Genomic DNA, 18836 nt, shown 5'->3' with positions numbered 1-18836 from the left:
CGATCGTATGATCGACGCCACAGCCGGCCACGAGATCCTAACTTTTCTCGATGCCTACTCCGGGTACAATCAGATTCAGATTAACCCGGATGACCAGGAAAAGACTTCATTTATTACTAAATTTGGAACTTATTGTTACAACATAATGCTCTTCGGGATAAAAAAATGTAGGAGCTACATACCAACGCCTAGTTAACAAAATGTTCGAAGAACAAATAGGTAAAACAATGGAAGTTTACATTGATGATATGTTGCTTAAGTCGATGCGCATAGAGGACCATTTAGCTTATTTGAAAGAAACATTCAAAATCTTGAGGAAATACAACATGAAGCTTAACACGGAGAAATGTGCCTTCGGAGTCGGCTCGGGTAAGTTCCTCGGCGTCATGGTGTCGAATCGGGGCATCAAAATTAACCCCGATAAGATCAAGGCCATTGAGGATATCACAATCGTGGATAGTGTGAAGGTCGTGCAAAGGATAACAAGTCGAATAGCTGCTTTGGGTTGATTCATTTCGAGGTCATCAGATCGAAGTCACCGGTTCTTTTCCTTGCTAAAAAAGAAAAAGGATTTCGTATAAACCCTGGAATGCCAACATGCCTTGAAAGAACTGAAGTGATACTTATCGAGCCCGCCTTTGCTTCACACCCCGATGGTAGATGAAAAACTTTACCTATAGTTGGTAGTATTTGAGATAACAGTAAGTGGGGTACTAGTTCGAGAAGAGCAAGGTATGCAATTCCCTATTTATTATGTAAGCCGAACTCTAGGAGATGCGGAAACTAGATACCCTCACTTAGAAAAATTAGTACTTGCATTGATAAGCGCATCTAAAAAGCTAAAGACATATTTTCAATGTCATCCCATATGTGTGTTAACCACTTACCCCCTTCGAAATGTTTTGCATAAGCCCGAGTTGTCGGGTCGGCTGGCCAAAAGGGCCATCGAACTTAGCGGGTATGATATCAAATATCAACCCCGAATGGCCATCAAGTATCAAATCCTAGCTAACTTTGTGGCCGATTTTATGCCGACCCTCGTACCCGAAGTGAAGAAAGAACTCTTGCTAAGTTCGGGTACATCATCGGGGGTATGGACCCTTTTCACGGACGGTGCCTCGAATGTGAAAGTGTTCGGGCTTGGCATTGTCTTAAAGCCACCTACGGGTAGTACCATTAGACAATCCATCAAAACTTCTAGGTTGACTAATAATGAGGCCGAGTATGAGTCCATGATTGCAGGTCTCGAGCTAGCCAAGAGCTTGGGAGCAGAAGTCATTGATGCCAAGTGTGATTCACTGTTGGTGGTAAACCAAGTAAACAAAAGTTTTGAAGTTCAAGAGGATATGATGCAACGATACTTAGATAAACTACAAGTAACATTGCATCGCTTCAAGGAAAGGACTATGGATTATGTGCCTCAAGAGCAAAATAGTGAGGTTGATGCACTTGCTAATTTGGGATCCTCGGTTGAAGAAGATGATATCTTCCTAAGGACTGTCGTCCAGTTATCGAGGTCTGTGGTCGAAGAGGGTCATGCCGAGATAAATTCAACAAGTTTGACTTGGGATTGGAGGAATAAATACATCGATTATTTGAAAGATGGAAAACTCCCATTGAACCATAAAGAATTGAGGGCCCTACGAACCAAGTCTGCTAGGTTTGCATTAGACAAAGGCAGAACATTGTACAGGAGAACGTTCGATGGGCCATTGATGGTATGTTTAGGGCCGAGGGACACCGATTATGTTCTATGAGAAATCCATGAAGGTACTTGTGCAAATCACTCCGGCGTCGAGTCTTTGATTCGTAAAATTATCAGAGCAGGGTATTATTGGGATAGCATGGAAAAAAATACCAAGGAATTTGTCAAAAAATGTAATAAATCCCAACAATTTGCACCGATGATCCATCAGCCCAGAGAACAGCTCCATTCGGTCCTGTCCCCGTGGTCTTTCATGAAATGGGGAATGGACATAGTCGACCATCTACCAAAGGCCCCTGGTAAAGCTAAATTTATTTTGTTTATGACTGATTATTTTTTTAAATGGGTGGAAGCACAGCACTTTGAGAAGGTGAGAGAAAAAGAAGTTATTGACTTCATCTGGGACCATATCATATGCTGGTTCGGGATACCTGCCGAGATAGTATGTGACAATGGAAAATAATTCACCGGAAGCAAGGTGATGGAGTTTCTCGAAGCACATAAAATAAAGAGGATTTATCGATGTCATACCACCCAACTAGAAATGGACAGGCCGAGTCCAAAAACAAAACTATAATTCAAAATCTAAAGAAAAGGTTGGACGATGCGAAGGGAAAATGGAGAGAAGTTCTACCCGAGGTCCTTTGGGCATATCGAACAACATCAAAGTCCAGCACATGGGCTACTCCATTCTCTTTAGTTTATGGCTTTGAGGCCCTCATCCATGTCGAGGTCGGAGAACCCAGTGCCAGGTTTCGACATGCATTGGAAGAGTCAAATCACGAGGCTATGAATGCTAGCCTCGAGTTATTAGATGAGAAGCGAGAAGCAGCGCTTGTTTGGATGGTCGCGCAGAAGCAAAGGATCGAAAGATATTACAATAGAAGGACCAACCTTCGACACTTTGGAATCGAGGACTTAGTTCTATGAAAAGTCAGCCTCAATACTCGAGACCCGAATGAAGGGAAGCTAGGCCTAAATTGGGAAGGACCGTACCGAGTCCTTGGAGTTGTCGATAAAGGATCTTACAAACTAAGCACAAGGGAAGGTGAACAACTGCCGAACAATTGGAACATATCGTCTCTCAAACGATACAATTGCTAAGGTTTGAATGTATCTTTCTTGCCCATTTGAATTTGAAACTAACTCATTGCAGATGTTCGATCAAAGCTATCAAAGGCACATTTTTACACAAAGTCCTTAGGTTTCAATATATGCGTTGCACTCTTTTTCGCTTTGATCAGATTTTGTCCCATATGGGTTTTACCGGCGAGGTTTTTAACGAAGCAACAACTATGTGCTACCTAAGGAGAACTCAATAGTATCTAAGGCTTCTTTTCAATCAACCTCGAATACTGGGGGGCATCACCTCGGAGGTCATATTTTCGAGGAAAATACTTCACGCCTAAGAGGGCCTCGATAGGAGAACTTTGTAATGGGCCAAACGGTTAGATGAACCATGTCTATATAAAATAGTCGAGCCCCGATGACAAAACATGTACGCATGTATCAATTATTTGAAGAAGCATTCTGTTTATATCAAAAACACTTTGTGTCTCAAAGAAGTCTACTATTATACGAGCTCTACACTTATAATCCTAGGGGAAACGGCTCAAGAGCTAGAACACAAATGCACCCCCGAATACTCGGGGACTGTCATCGATAGTCAATGCACCCGAGTCATCAAAACTCGAATTCATAAGACGTCAAAGAGGCATCCCCTCGATATAAAGGCCAAGGCCAACATACTCGAGGACTAACCTTCCGAATAAGTTCAAAAGGTTATCGGGAAACAAGTCCAAAAGACATACCCAAAGGTTGCGGCCATATTAAAGACTACGGTCATATAAAAAGGCTACAGCCAAAATAATGCGGCTTCGAGACGTCCGACTTCCGCCATAAAATAAAGGCCTTCAAACACTTTGAAAAAACCAGTTAAATCAGGCTACCCTCAGCAAAAGAAAATAACAAAGGGGCTTCGATAAAGTCAGCCCTTGATAATTTAAAAGCTTCGATAACATCAGCCTTCGAAAAAACCTCAAGAGGTATTCAATTATTATTACACAAATGAGTTATAAATGAGGTTCCAATCGATCGAACCTTCGAAAAACCCAACGGGTACAAAAAAACACATGCTAAGGCATATAAAAATTTTCACTAAGTCTTTTAGCTGAAAAGAGTGAAAAATTATAGCCACTTTAGAGGCCGAATCGGACCAACTTAAAGAGCCTAAGGGCCAACCCCAAAGAGCCTAAGGGCCGATATAAAAAGAGCCTAAGGGCCAAAATATATAGGGTTCGAGACTTTGCTCTCACTCAACTCGAACTCAAGAGTCCCGACATCCCGAGCTCGCATCAAATCAATTTGAGCTTAGCTCGAGGATTAACTAAAACCGTAAGAGGTATTATGTTGGTCAATAAAAAACCTAAGGGTTTATTATGTTCTGAGTCTGGTATTCGGACTGATCATTAGAGTTATACCATAAAATATTTTACAGATGTAGACGAAACGAAATTCAACCCAAATTGAAGATAAAGCAAAGAGTTTCTGTATATTCATAAGAGATGTTTTACAAAGTACATTTACAACTCCCACGAGGGGCCCTTACACAAAACGAAAAGGAGAACCTAATCTATTTTGGGGTTACATCCCCGGAAGTAACATCCTTAGGAACTGCACCCTCAGCAGCTCTATCTTCGGGAACCTCCTCTTCCTCAGGGACACCTTCTTCACCTTCACCTTCCTCGGAGCCACTCGCAGCATCTTCATCATCAAAAGAAACAAGAAACCTGACATCGATTTCTAGAGCCTTTGCTTGGGCTATTTCTTCAGTAAGGTCAAATCCTCGAGCGTGTATTTCTTTGAGAGTCTCCCTCCGGGCTTGGCACTTGGCCAAATCATTACTCTATTTTTCTTGGTCGGAGGCCTCCCTCAGCTCCGCTTGAATAGCCTCGACATCCCTTAAGTGCACGACAATGGTCTTATCAGTCGTAGCCTTCATCTTCTCAACTTCAGCCTTGGCTTGTGCAGCTTCGGCCCGGGCTCTGGCAAGCTCTACCTCTAAATCTCAATTCTCTTGGCCTGGGCCAGAACCTTTACTTTAATGCCTCGGAGTTAAGTTTCAGCCGAGGTCAGATGGGCTATAATAGTTTCCTATCGGTAGCGAGTTGATCTATGTTCTCTTTCCATTGATGGCAGACAGTCTTAACTTGATCAACCTCGCCCCGGAGCTGCCCAATCATCTCCAACTTCTATTGCAGCTGAGACATCTAAGTGTTAGCCTCCAAAGTAAGGCCAAGAAGACTATACTCTATTAAAATCACAGTTACCTACTCATCTAGCTCGATCTCCTTTTTTCGAGCTTTGGCCAATTCAGCCCGAAGGTCCTTAAGCTCCTCCTCTTTTTGGCTACAAAGGAACCTCAGGGCCTTCTCTTTACCCAAAACCTTCCTGAGCTCGGCCTCACATTGGCTCAGCTCATCTCTAAATTTGACGATGGCCTATACATGAAATGAAGATATGTCAGTCAAAAGAAGGGAAGAAAACAATAAATTACAACATTAAAAGTTAGTATTTACCCGAAAGAGGATACGTTGAGCCTCTTCGAAGAGGGTGGATGCACCATTAAAGTCAACAGCATCGTCAACCCTAGTGAAACAGTCCTAGAAAGGGTCTTCTTCGAGGACCTTGCTCGGGTTGGGTGTTTGCAGAGCCCGAGCATCCTTTATTGTCTCCTCAGAGTAAGATGGTAGAGATGGTGAGTGACCCATTGTCACGGACCCGAGCTTCTCACTTGAGCTGCTCTAATTAGCTTCGGCCCTCTCAACACTTGTCCCCTCCGGCGTATTTGTTGAAGGAAGAGGTACGATCTCGATCTCGGGGGACTCGAGGTCTTTTCCTGAGTCTTTCTTCATAGTTCCTTCATCGAAAGGCAAGGTGTCAGGTTCGGAAGACTTGGCGGCCTCGACTAGTTTCCTAGTTTGGGTTACCAGCACTGATTCTTCACCTTCATTCTCTTCATCTTCTAGGTGTTGAATGGCTGAATCCAAGTCCACATGAATGAGTTTTCTCCTCGGCTTCTGAGTAGGGGTCGCCTCATCCTGGGTATCTTTGGGCTTCAAAGCCCTCTTTCTTTTGTGGTCTTTCCCCGATTTTGGAATCGGGGACTCGGTCCCTTCCCCGGGCGGGGATGGCCTCATTTCGAAGATATCTCCGATGTCTGCACAAATAAACATGAATGAGGTGACTTCACCAGTAAAAGAAAGGTACCAAAGCTTGGGAAGAGAACTTACCATGATGCTTGGCCTCCCATTTACCCCTCAGTAAATCGCGTTTGCGCTCATCATACGAGGAGGTGGCAGCTAACCTTTGGACCCATTCCTCGAGGTCAGGGACAACATGAGGCGCCCAAGCAACTGCTGCAGAAAAGATAAAAATATTATGGAACACGGAAGTAGAATATGAAGTATTTGTTAAGGAACTTCACATACGATTAAAGTTCCATCAGTCGGGGAACGTCATTCTGTCCCTGGGGATGACATCTGAAATCCTTACTTTGATGAACCGGCTCATCCAGCCTCGATCATTGTCCTCATCGTTACTAGCAAAGAAGGCCTTCTTTGTTCGACGTTGCAGCTTGATGAGCCCTCGAAACAGCTGGGTCTGATATAGCCGAATAAGATGGTTGAGGGTAAATTCCAACCCCTCGGCCTTTCCAAAAAACTAGCGCAGCATGATCACGATGCGCCAAAAGGAAGGATGGACCTGGCCAAGGATGACCTCGTATGTTTTGCAGAAGTCGATCACTACCAGATCAAGGGGACCCAGTGTGAAGGGATAAATGTAAACACTTAAAAACCCTCCACATGGGTAGTGATGCTCTCCTCGGGGCCTGGGATATGGACCACGACCTCGTCTCCCCAGTAACAATCCTTCTTCATGGCTTTGAGGTATTTCTTAGATATCGAACTGATGTATCATGATACATGTTCGCATCGGCCTGGGATATTAGGAGGATTTTCAATATTGAAGTCCTTTTTAATCACACAAGGGCCGGGGTGATTTTGTGAAGAGCCGGCGGTGCCACCGATTTGGCTGGCCGGGAAGTAGAAAAAGACGATGCTTTCTCTTTTTTGGGAACTTTTTTGGAAGTTTTAGCCATAAGTTTAACCTAAAAAGTATAGACGGTAGCAGAGTGTGGTGTTTTGCGAGAACTTGGCATTTTCTGGTGTATTTAAGAGGCGGTGGAAACGGATGATGAGAGAAAGAGACGAAGAAGAGATATAATCAGAGTAAATATGATGAAGGAGTAAATTTTTCGATTCAAAGAAGTAGCCTCATATTTATAGATAAGCAACAACGGTTCGGCGGCACTAGTCGCCAACCATTACTGGCATGCATTTAAAGTTTTGGGGAAGCGAACCGACGGGACGTTTCGGTCACTTTGAGCACCCACGTTATGGGAATGATATCATTATTAGAGACTCCGGTGAATCGAGATTCAAATCATTTCTTATCGTCTTACTCTAAGAAACGCGGGGACTATCTGTATGCGGTCAAAATCATGTATGCCCGATTTTCCAGGATCGAGGGATCGCCTCTAGGCCCGAGTTCAGGTAAGGTCGAGTTCGAGCTCGATGGACCAGACTCGAGCTCGAAGACAGAGTGCAATGCCCGAAGATTGAAGCACGATGTATGCCGAAGCCGAGTATGCTCAACCCCAAAATAATGGTGTTATGGGTTTCTAACAGAATGAGCGAGATTCCTGCCACGCCCCCAAGATCATGGCGCAGATCCCGGAATAGAATTGTACATTTTCGTACTAGGCGGTTAGACAGTTGTACCAGTAATATTCTTTACTATAAATAGAAATGTACCTTATTTAGGGTTTCCCTATTATATAAAGGGGACCCCGATCATTTATAAACATCATCGAATGATTGGCAAGAATATACTCTCTACTTTTACATTAGTGTTCATCATAATTGTCCTTTCTCTTACTGTTCTTGCTTTATTGTTCTTGGTTCGTCTGGAGGTCACTAGGCTTGAGATCACCACTGCTGAGTAACATTGGTTTGATTCACTTATTTCTTTTATTTCTACTTCATACTTCTTGATTATTAATTGGTATTGAACTAAAACACATATCTTTTAACCCACAAATTAAATTTAATTGTTACTCGTATTTTCGAGGTAAATACAGTATACTATAGACTGCAGAGAGAGTTGCATTGGCATGAGACATTGGTTCTTGATTAAACTAATTCTCATGGCGATCCCATCTACATTGGTACTACAGTAGATAGGGTCGGCATGAGAAGTGTATCGGTATTCCTTTTACCACTATCTTTCTAAAAAATGAAGCCCCTTCTATTAGTCGTCTATAGAGATCTTTTCTATATATTTTGAACTGATCAAAATGCCCTTACTTCAAATGGCTGTTTGTAATAATTCATTAATCTTTTCTCATTCAGGGAGCAGGTGGTATTGTTATCAGAAAAACTGTTCAGATCCTACTTATTGGTATATATGATGAAACAATATCTCCCGGCAATAGTGCTCAGGTTGTTGAGAAGCTCGGAGATTATCTCGAAGAAAATGGTTATTAAGAAGATATATTTTTTAAAAATTATATATTATTACTACAACAACAACAACAACGACCCAGTATAATCCCACAAGTGGGGTCTGGGGAGGGTAATATGTACGCAGACCTTCCTCTACCCCAAAGGGTAGAGAGGCTGTTTCCAGGAGACCCTCGGCTCAAAAAAGCAACAGGAGCCGATATATTAGTACCATAAAAATGCATAATAAAATAACAGCAATATAAGAGATATGAAATACAGAATACGAAATACGAAATAGATGGCTGGTATAGTAAAACTAGCAGGTAAAGCCCTGCATCAATAGACGACCAATGACATTCTTAGTCTAACTCCTAACTGGCTAGTCTCACTCTATTGTGTTGTAGAAATATTCACAACTTTCCCCTAACCTACAACCTTAATGCTCGACCTACATACTTCCATGTTAAGGGTCATGTCCTCAATAATCCTAAGTCGCGTCATGTCATGTCTGATCACCTCTCCCCAATACTTCTTAGGTCGCTCTCTACCTCTCCGCGTGCCCACTACAGCCAGTCGCTCACACCTCCTCACCGGTGCATCAGTGCTCCTCCTCTGAATGTGCCCGAACCATCTGAGTCTTACTTCCCGCATCTTGTCCTCCATGGGGGCCACGCCCACCTTCTCTCGAATATCTTCATTCCTAATCTTATCCATCCTTGTATGCCCGCACATCCACCTCAACATCCTCATCTCTGCTACTTTCATCTTCTGGATGTGTGAGTTCTTTACCGGCCAACATTCAGTTCCATATAACATTGCAGGCCTAACCAATTTCTATTATTACTATTATTTCAATTTCTTACACCAAGCCGTGATTATTCTAAGTTTAATTAAATTAAATAGTAGATTATAAGATCAACGATGTAAAATTGGATACATTGGACAATGATATACAATCACTATTCCTGACTTGCCAGTAGATAATTTTGGCAAAACAGCTGGTAGAAATATAAGGCGAAATACATAGACAGAAGTCATTTTTCTTATTTTTATACTACTAAAAAAAATTGAAATTAGCTACGAATAAATTCTGTAGGTAAACAGAAAAATTCATCGCGAGTCCTACTTAGCGACATATTATCAAAAAATTCATTAAACTACTATACGAGCGATTTAGCAACAGATTAGCGACGTAACCTGAGCACTCATAAATCTTGAGTGAAAATAGTGAAGGTAATATTTATATGGAGGGTATGACGATAAAAAATGTCTATCTGGTCAAAAGGATAGTTAAAATGTCAATCTATCAATTTCACCAAATATCAAAAGTTTTTGAAGAGAATAACTCGCAAAATGAAATAAAAAATAAAACTTTTTCTAGTACTCAGATTGATTATCTATTCAAGTATGATTCATCAACACACCTTAAAAAGTCAGAATTTGCGCTAATTCAAACAATTTAGTAAAACGTTTGTATCAATTTCTACAAAGAAGTAAAAAAAAAAAAAAAAAAAAAAAAAAACTCACTTTTCTATGTTTAGTTGGGCTTATGGGGTTGAAATCTGTACGATCCAATGGACTTATCTAAAATGGGTTTTTGGTAGGGATTTTTTTATTTTTATACACTATTTGAAACTTTATTATCCTTAATGTCCATGTTTAGTTAATGGAATTTTTACCTTCATATACCATATATGAAACCTTATTATCCTCAATGTTTAAGGATTGTATTAATTACATTTCAGCATACCAAATTATCATTTATATACCACAATTCAAATTAAGGGTATAATTAATGCTTCATTTATATTAGGCGTTAATTTATGAGCGTATATTCTCCCATTTTCGTTTACCCGCCTCTCTCTCCTCCCACCCCCCACGTTTTACCTTCAGTTAATTCCCCCATTTTCATACCTTTAACATCAGCTACCCGCGATTTTCTTTTCCAGTTAATTTCACAAAATCCTATTTTGAAGTTGCATCTATTTTTTCAAGTCCCAAATCATGAAAAAAAAACAGCACTCCCAAAAAAAAAGCTTCAAAAGCTACATTAGCTGATATCCCATCCTTTGATTTGGGTGTTTTAACACCAAAATCACCACCCAAAAATGCAAAATCGAGACATGCAAGTGAACCTACTACTAGTATTTCATCTCCTAGACAAATCCGTGCGAAGATGAGAACCAAGCATTTGCACGATGTTGATGCTGGTGGAGGTGATAAACCAGTCGAGAAACAACTCAAACGAAAGGGCAAAGAGTTGTGTGTAGATGATATTTTGTTGAACATTCCCCTAAAATTCCATCTGTGAAAAAGCCCAAGGTCTCTCCTTCTTCATCAAAACCGAAAAAGAAGAAACCCTCCAAAAAAGTACCAAAATTGGTTCACAAAAAGATTTTGGTAAAGGTAAACACTAATTGTTTTTCTTTACAGTTTTTTAGTGTGATTTTGGTTGTAAAAATCTGTTGTTCAAGTGTTTTTTGGTAAAATGTGGAATTGTCCAAATTTTGTAGATTGTTTGTCTCAATTTTGTAGGTTAATTGTAATAGTGATTTTTAGACAGTGCATAAATGTAGTCATTTTGTAGTTATTTTGTAGTCTGCTGGATAAATTGTAGATAATGTATATTTTTTCACTTTTGTATGCTGCTACATTTACCTTTATACTAACTACAATTAATCTACATTTTGTGAGTTACTTGAACTAACTGTTATATTTTTGTAGTTATAGAGCTGTGGTTACCCTTTTCTTCCTTATTGTTTTGAGATAATGTTTACATGTGTAGATGTCCTGTATTGTGTTGTAGTTATAGGTGTGGGTAGGCTGTTCTTCTTTTAGTTATATTTTGTAGTTATCATGTAGTTATATGTAGATTACAGCTTCTTTTTTATGCTAGCTACTAATGTTCAATAATTTTTTATTTTCTGCAGAATGGCCATTACTTTGCACCACAAAATGTTGATTATGGTGTGCTTAGATTCCACAGTTTGTGTGATCCGAGCATACCTAGCCAAATAAAAGCTTTACTCTCTCCAAGTGCTTTAAAACTTTTTCAAAAAACTTGTTTTGGTTACTTACTTGGTCTCCCCACAATTAGTATGCAAAACCAAGCAATTCATCTTCTGATGAAGTATGAATTGTCAAAATCTACTGACTCATATTTTTCAGTACTATTGAAGGGTGAAAAATTGAATTTTTTCTTGAGAGAATTTGGGTTGATTACTGGTCTAAATTGTGTGAATAAGTTTTCAGACTATGGTTACACTTCCACTTATGTTAGTCATTTAATGACTACCTATTTTTCGAACAAACAAAGGGTTGAAAAGTGGCATTTGAAAAATGTAGTCACAAATAAAGCTTGGGCAAACGATGAGGATGCAGTGAGGTTGTGCATTCTTTATCTGTTGGAATTTTTTGTTTGTCCTTCTGATAAAGAACATGTGTCTTTCATAGACAAGTTTATGTTCTTTCTGATAGAGTTTGGTAAATTTGAGTCATACCCATGGGGTATCAAATCCTTCAAGCAGGTTATTGAATCTGTCTGACATCGTCTTAATCCCAATGTACATTCTTATCTGATACGGGGATGCTCATTAGCCTTGCAAGTGTGGCAATATGAGTGTTGCTCGCCTGTCAGTACAGAGCTTGCTACGAGGTGTTCTGAATCTATACCTCGCATTTTAAGATGGTCAGCTACAAAGGGCCAGATTTGGTTAACTGCAATTGAAGAGAAGATGATTAAGCCTTGGTGGCTTAAGGTGTATCTTTTCACTTTTGTATGATGCTACATTTACCTTCATAATAACTACAATTAAACTACATTTTTTATTTACTTGAACTAATTGTTATTTCCATCATTCAGTTCACAAGCATCACTGAATCGGGTGAAGAGATTGGAGTATTTAATCTGCCAGACAAGATTTAGTATGAAGATGCACATGGTGCTCAATCATCACAGGTTCCAATTGTTGTTTCTCCAACATTTGAACCCAAAGATACAGATTGTCAAGAGGACACTAAATCTGTGACTAGCAAGCTCGGGAAGTTGGAAAAGGCGATCGAGCAGGTAATATAAATAACTACAATATAAAAATATTTTTTGCTACAATTTAACTTGATTCCATAACAATTATTGTATGTTATACATTGTAGTTAATTTGTGGTATAATTCTATATTGAGCCATGTAGGTATTTCACAAATCTTTGTTAAATTGTAGTGGAACTGTAGCACTTTGAATAAGATTACCAACTAATTATATATTTAATTTTTGGTTGATGGAAAGTTAGCTGAATTTAGGAATGCTGTTTTTGAGGAACTCTCAAGCCTTCGACAGTTCATAGATGTTTCTGTGAAGAGTGTTATGAAGGTGATAAACAGGAGGTACGATGTGGACGAGTCAAAGGTAATAATTGACATATATTTTTGTAGTAAAACTAATTATGACATATGAATCAAATATACTCAAACATACCCAAAAATTGTAGTTTGCTGGTAGTTCAACCAAAAATAATGACCAACAATAAGGAGATAACAACCAGCAATTTCAGTTCAATATTGGTGATCAAGTGCATGCAAGCACAAGCAATACAGGTATTTATAGAATTCCTTCAGACATATCTACAAACTTCAAGACAACATTATCTAATTATTATAACCCCTTTTCACTATGTTTTGCAGTTGTTATTTCTCCGGAACATGTTCAAGCACATGTTGACTTATATCCTGATTTTCAAGAAGCAGTTGGGGCATATAAAGCAGGTATACTATCATACTTTCATTACAATAAGGTTACAATGCAAAAAATTTATAATTCACACTTTAACTAAAAATTCCCACATATATCTACAAATTCTCATTTTTTAAATTATTCATTCAAGCTGAAGTTTCAACAGAACATCTCCAAGCACATGTTGAGGAAGAACCAGAATTTGAAGGAGTAGCTGAGGCACAACAATCAGGTATAATATCAGAAGCTCATTATATTCACTTTATATCAACAATATTGTGCATAACTACATATTTAAACATTTATCTTCAGAAGCTGAAGTTTCTCCTGGGGGTGTGCCAGCAATGGTTGAGGAAGAACCAGGATTTCAGGAAGGAGCTGAGGTAGAAAAAGCAGGTATAGTATCATAATATACTTTTGAAGTAGTAAATTTTTGCTTATACAATTATACAATGTTGTTAAGTATGCTATTTTATATGTAACAGATATTGAAGATAACGTTCCACAATCGCCAATTCACGGTGTGACTGTGAATGAAGTTGTTCCTGAAGGTTCAGGCATTGACAAGAAAGGTCCGACATTGGATGACTTTGAGTTGCCAGACAACTTAACACAATTGGTCATGTATGGCGAGCCCATACCAGATGAAGCAACCCCTATTCATCTGGGTAGAACCAGGCAACCGGGGAAACATGCACGATCACCTTTCACACCTCTGTATAGTTCTGGAGGCAGCACCTTTGGTGGACCTAAATTTTTCTTCCTCAAGCACCTCTTCACAACTGTTATAGGTGAAAATGTAGATGCTGATTTGATAGAAAGGTTCACCAACTGGTTATACCTTCGTAGTGACAAAGTATCTAAGAGGTATGAATGCTTAATTTTACACGGTCATTTCACCATTTTTAAACTTTAAATATGTAATTCATTCTGTTATTTTTTTTATTTGATATTTTTTTGTTATTACAGGAGGAAAGAATACTTTTCCAAAAAGGATAACCAAATCAAGCCTTGGTTAGACTTTGGTTGTGAAAAGGTGGATAAGAAGGACTGGTTTTATGCCCTTGCTCACCCAGGACAAGTCATCAATAACACGGTAAGTATAAAGAATAGAATCCTTCACAATATGTGTTTTGTCTTCAGCTGTGTAGTGTAATTGTAGTTATATTGTAGTTTTGTCTTCAGCTGTGCAGTGTAATTGTAGTTATATTGTAGACAAGATATATAGGTTACTATGTTTTGTCTTCAGCTGTTGAATTTGTTCCTCTGTATAGTAGCTAAAGTGTAGCAATCTATTAGATTATTTGATTAGTTCAAATTGTAGTTTAAGTTGTAGCTGTTATGTAGATAATTGTGGTTATCTTATAGTAGACTTTATTTTATTTTGTATCTTATAGTAGACTTTATTTTATTTTGCAGCACATTGATGTTATTATGTATTTTTTGAGAAAAAGAGGCAAGTATGGCCCCAACAACGACACTAGGTTCACAACAACCGATTGCTTGTTCAGGACCAAGATTGAACGAAACTATGACAAGTTTAAAAGTTCTCCACCAGAACTTAAGTATTCAGTTGTTAAATCAGATGATGATGTTGTAGAATATATCCTTGGGTATAGACTTCTTGCTAATGTTGTCTGGGATGTAGTTGACTATGTCATCATGCCTGTGAACATTGTAGAGAATTTTTATTGGTTGTTGTTCGTTTTCGACATAGTGGACAGGCAACTTTTTGTTTATGATTCCATGGTGTCTTCAAACCGTCATAAAACTGTTGAATCATTGGTTGATAAGTTTTCAATCATTATCCCTCTGTATTTGTCTTGCACTGGTTTCTACGGGAAACGTAATGACATTGACTTCAAGACCACGAAGGCATACATTGAGAAACCAGTTACAGACCCTCTCAACATACAGTGGATGGTTGCGGAAATTCCACAGCAAAAGGAAGGATCACTGTAAAAAAGTTATTCTCCCTTTCTATATGTTTAATTATTTTATTTTAATCAATTGTTACATAATAAAAAAAATTATCTTATGCAGCGATTGTGGTGTATTTGTGGCGGCTTTTGCGGAGTATGTTAGCCTTGGAGATTTGGAAATCCCAAAAGAAGATCTTTCTGATATCGACCAACACCGTAGACGCTATGGAGCTCTACTATGGGACTATGCTACAAAGAAGCAAGAAGATGGGTCAATCAGTGAAAGTGAGGTTACAGGCAGGCTAGTAAAGAGGAAGGGTGCTCCTTCTAAAAATGAGAGGACTAGAGTACAGAGAAAGAAGAAATAGAGTCTTGTGTTCCTAGTTTAGTTGATGTCATTTTGTAGTTGAAGTGGAATACACTGTACGAAATATGTCATTTGGTTGTTTACAGCACTTTGTCTTCATTACATTAAACTCGAGTACTCTGATTTGCTAGAATACAATTTGCCTTTAATCTTTAAGTAATTTTTATGAAATACCTTAAAGCTCTAGGTAATTTCTGTATATAACTGTCATTTGTAATTAAGTTACACAACCAAAATATGAAATAAATACAGGAATCATATAAATAAATTATCCACAATTAATCTACAAATCATCTACAAATTACTAACAATACAACAATTCAAATACATTTAAACTACATTTTAACTACAAATCATCTACAAATTATTAACACGACTACAATTAGACTACATTTAAAGTACATTTTAACTACAATCTGGAAACAGTTTACATTGAATGAATTCTTCATTAATATTAGTTATTTTGTATATAGTAAATATTAAAGTTTAACTAAGCTATAAAAAAGACAAATTTAGATGCCTGACAGAATACATAAAATCATATTAAACGCAAATACACAAATTGTAGTATATTTCATAATCATCTTCAAAAACTTGAACGATTACACAAAAAATCAGATAATTTGAACTCACTAACATTTATTTTGAATAACTATTCCAACTACATGATATTCATTTCTTTTTGGGCGCATTCTTGCAAGTTCTTTTGTTATGCCCTTCACCTCCACAATTTCCACATGACACCTTGTACTTCTTTGACTTTATTTCATCAAATGTTTTATATCTTTCCTTGTGAGGTCTCCTTGGCTGCCTTTTATCTCCCGCCGGTGGCTTTACTACCTCATCCAAAATATACTGTGGCACATCCCATTTGCTTTCATCAGGAAGAGGATTTACTGGCATTTCATAGGTAAGCAGAAGGCTCTTCCTTGTATAATACGGAGAGCAGTAGTTTTCGTATGTTTCCTTCCTGTGCCTTAATGCTGCCAAAGCATGCGCACATGGAAGTTCATCAAGTTGGAATTTTCCGCAGCTACATTTCTTGGTTTCTAGACACATAATGTACCGCTTCACGCCATCTAACACAGTATGTAAATGATCTGTTGAAGCCCTCACCTACAATTGAAGAACAAACATTAATAATAATATATCAATCATTAAAAAGGATTATCCACAAATTACCTACAAATCAGCTATAAATACATTACAACTTATCTACAATCTACAATTACCCACAATTTGACTACAGTTTATCTACAATCTGAAAACAATGCATATTAAGCAATTTATTTTTTTTGCACAAAACAAACAGATCTTACCCTTAGTTTCTGAGATAATGTATTGTTTTCATCCAATTCTTTGTTGAATTTGTACCCAAGGTATGTGAAAGTACCCTTTGCCTTCAATAACTTCTCTTTCGTCCAACGTTTAAGAAGCGTCCTCATATACTCTAATAGATCATATATTGGCAGCTCTCTTGCCTCTTTTTCAACGACTCGGCAATGTTTGATGTCATAGTAAAAGTTCTATTCACCGTTGCATGTACTCGTCCATCTATGATAGCCAATATCATATAGGTAAGATTTCACACGCAGGTCTACCTCTTCAATCTTCAACATCCTTTCATTAAATTCATCCAGAGTGTATGACCGTGCTGTAGCAAAGTACAATTCATGTAATTGTAAATGTCCCTTCTTGAATTTGGACCTTATATTTGTCCAAATATGCCACATGCAAGAGTAGTGTGGCATGCCCGGATAGACAATTGATGTTGCCTTCAGTATACTCTCATTCTTATTTGAAACAACACACATTGAAGGTCTTTCACCATATGCCTTCTTGAATTGCTCAAAGAACCACCTCCAAGACGCGTCGTTTTCAGAATCAACCACAGCATATGCCAAGGGAAATATAGTACCTACATTTTTAATTCATAAAATATTAATTGGAAGCCCTGAAAAGGTATATAAAAATATAATTAAATAACAACTACAATATATATTCAGAATATAGACAATTTATCTACATTTTTTTCCTTTAGCTACAAAATAACTACAATATAACTACAATTTAACTACATTTTATAGACTGCCTACAAAATAACTACAAAATTATTACATTATTTACCTGCTGCATCTATGGTGTTTGTTGTAAGCATAATCCCCCTGTAGACTGACTTTAATAATGTCCCATCAACCACTACTACTGGCCTACAATGTTGCCAACCACTTATTGATGTACAAAGAGCAACAAATGCGTATAAGAAGCAATCATCTGCTGCCTTCTTCAATTTAACAACAGAACCAGGATAAGTCTCCTCAAGAATATAAAAATATTTGGGTAATTTGCTGTAGGAGTCAGACGGATTCCCTCTCAAAAACTGTAAAGCCTTTTCCTTGGCTCTCCATGCTTGCATGTAGCTTAGGTTCAGTCCATGTTCGGATAACATGTCAGTTTGTATGTCCTTTGGTGTGTAAACAGTATTAGGATCACAATACTTCGGAACGACCATGCTACCAACTACAAATGCAGTACGTTTGCGTTGTATGAATGTTTCGTCCAATACGGAGCATGTGTGTTGTCGGCTGAAACTCCTTATCTTGAACATTGCCGAATCATTAATTGACGTTGCCTTGAAGTGCCATTTACAGTTTTCAGCAACGCATATAAGCCAGTAGCTACAAAAAAATACAATATTTAATACAGGCTATAGATGTAGAAGCAACAAAAAAGACTGTTTTAACACAAATTCGTTAAAAACTACAATTAACTACAGTTTAACTACAATTAAACTACAATTTATAAAAACCACATATCTTCACTAAAACACTGATTTTGCTGATATATTATCCACAAATAACTACATACCTTCTATGACTAGATCTTTTTACTCTGAACTGGAACTTGTGCATCACTGAATAATTCTTCATTGCAGCAGCTACTGTTTGCTTGTCCTGATAAACTTGTCCTTCTTCAATATATGTTTGCGTAGATTCAGTTATTATTTCACTTTGATATTCCTCTATAGCTGGTGAGGATGGAAATTCAAGTAAGTTTAGGGATCCAGACGAACCTGCAAACAATAAATTCATAAATGTAGTTTCTATGTAGATAATTTTGAAAGCAACATTGCTTTATCCTTTTCAGTACTATGTGAGCTTTGTAGTTTAATTGTAGGTAATTGTAGTGCGTGTTTATTTGCTAAATTAATAAAAAATACAAAAATATGTCGCATTTTGCATGTAGGATTTAATTCTACAATTGTTAGTAATTAAATTTGTTTTACAAAAATTAAAAATTACAAAAATAGGCATCGTTTGCATTTTTAGCATTTAATGTCCAAATATACAATTTTATGCTTAATTATTACTTAATTGTGCGTTAATTGTTATTGGGAGTTAATTTGCGCTTTTATAACTTAATTTAATTCTTAATAATAGTTTAAGTATTTTTATAATTTAGTTTTAGAGAAATAAAAGAAGAAAAGAGAGCGAAAATATAAAGAAAGTCGGAATTGGGCCTCTTCTTCGATTTCAAGCCACAGGCCCA

At 37.9% G+C, this 18836-nt stretch overlaps 3 protein-coding genes across 3 annotated transcripts; 2 read left to right on the top strand and 1 right to left on the bottom strand.

Moving 5' to 3' along the window:
- The first annotated feature begins 1232 nt into the window (after positions 1 to 1232).
- On the top strand, positions 1233 to 1757 carry LOC138870257 (uncharacterized). The gene has a single exon (XM_070148052.1). The coding sequence runs from the start codon at positions 1233 to 1235 to the stop codon at positions 1755 to 1757; it is 525 nt and encodes a 174-aa protein (XP_070004153.1).
- Positions 1758 to 10447: 8690 nt separating this feature from the next.
- LOC138870256 (uncharacterized) lies at positions 10448 to 15288 on the top strand. The gene is made up of 14 exons (XM_070148050.1): positions 10448 to 10537; positions 11202 to 11754; positions 11869 to 12047; positions 12134 to 12169; positions 12230 to 12337; positions 12555 to 12674; positions 12811 to 12862; positions 12950 to 13030; positions 13150 to 13230; positions 13311 to 13394; positions 13484 to 13865; positions 13968 to 14094; positions 14418 to 14956; positions 15042 to 15288. The coding sequence occupies exons 1-14, from the start codon at positions 10448 to 10450 to the stop codon at positions 15286 to 15288; spliced, it is 2679 nt and encodes an 892-aa protein (XP_070004151.1).
- Positions 15289 to 15959: 671 nt separating this feature from the next.
- LOC104213425 (uncharacterized) lies at positions 15960 to 17799 on the bottom strand. The gene is made up of 3 exons (XM_070148049.1): positions 17415 to 17799; positions 17063 to 17205; positions 15960 to 16403 (listed from the first exon to the last, which is right to left on the bottom strand). The coding sequence occupies exons 1-3, from the start codon at positions 17797 to 17799 to the stop codon at positions 15960 to 15962; spliced, it is 972 nt and encodes a 323-aa protein (XP_070004150.1).
- Between the last annotated feature and the right edge of the window lie 1037 nt (positions 17800 to 18836).

The sequence above is a fragment of the Nicotiana sylvestris genome, chromosome 6 (genome assembly GCF_000393655.2).
Source record: "Nicotiana sylvestris chromosome 6, ASM39365v2, whole genome shotgun sequence".
Taxonomy (NCBI): Eukaryota; Viridiplantae; Streptophyta; class Magnoliopsida; order Solanales; family Solanaceae; genus Nicotiana; species Nicotiana sylvestris.
The sequence above is the reverse complement of the archived record's forward strand: the minus strand, read 5'-3'. Positions and strand labels throughout refer to the sequence as shown.

Coding starts and splice junctions, on each gene's coding strand:
- LOC138870257 (XM_070148052.1), top strand. CDS start 1,233: ATGATTGCAGGTCTCGAGCTAGCCAAGAGCTTGGGAGCAGAAGTCATT.
- LOC138870256 (XM_070148050.1), top strand. CDS start 10,448: ATGAGAACCAAGCATTTGCACGATGTTGATGCTGGTGGAGGTGATAAA. Junction 12,863..12,949: donor TGCAAGCACAAGCAATACAG/GTATTTATAGAA, acceptor TATGTTTTGCAG/TTGTTATTTCTCCGGAACAT. Junction 13,395..13,483: donor AGCTGAGGTAGAAAAAGCAG/GTATAGTATCAT, acceptor TATATGTAACAG/ATATTGAAGATAACGTTCCA.
- LOC104213425 (XM_070148049.1), bottom strand. CDS start 17,799: ATGGTCGTTCCGAAGTATTGTGATCCTAATACTGTTTACACACCAAAG. Junction 17,206..17,414: donor AAACACCATAGATGCAGCAG/GTAAATAATGTA, acceptor TTAAAAATGTAG/GTACTATATTTCCCTTGGCA. Junction 16,404..17,062: donor AGAATGAGAGTATACTGAAG/GCAACATCAATT, acceptor CTTCAATTGTAG/GTGAGGGCTTCAACAGATCA.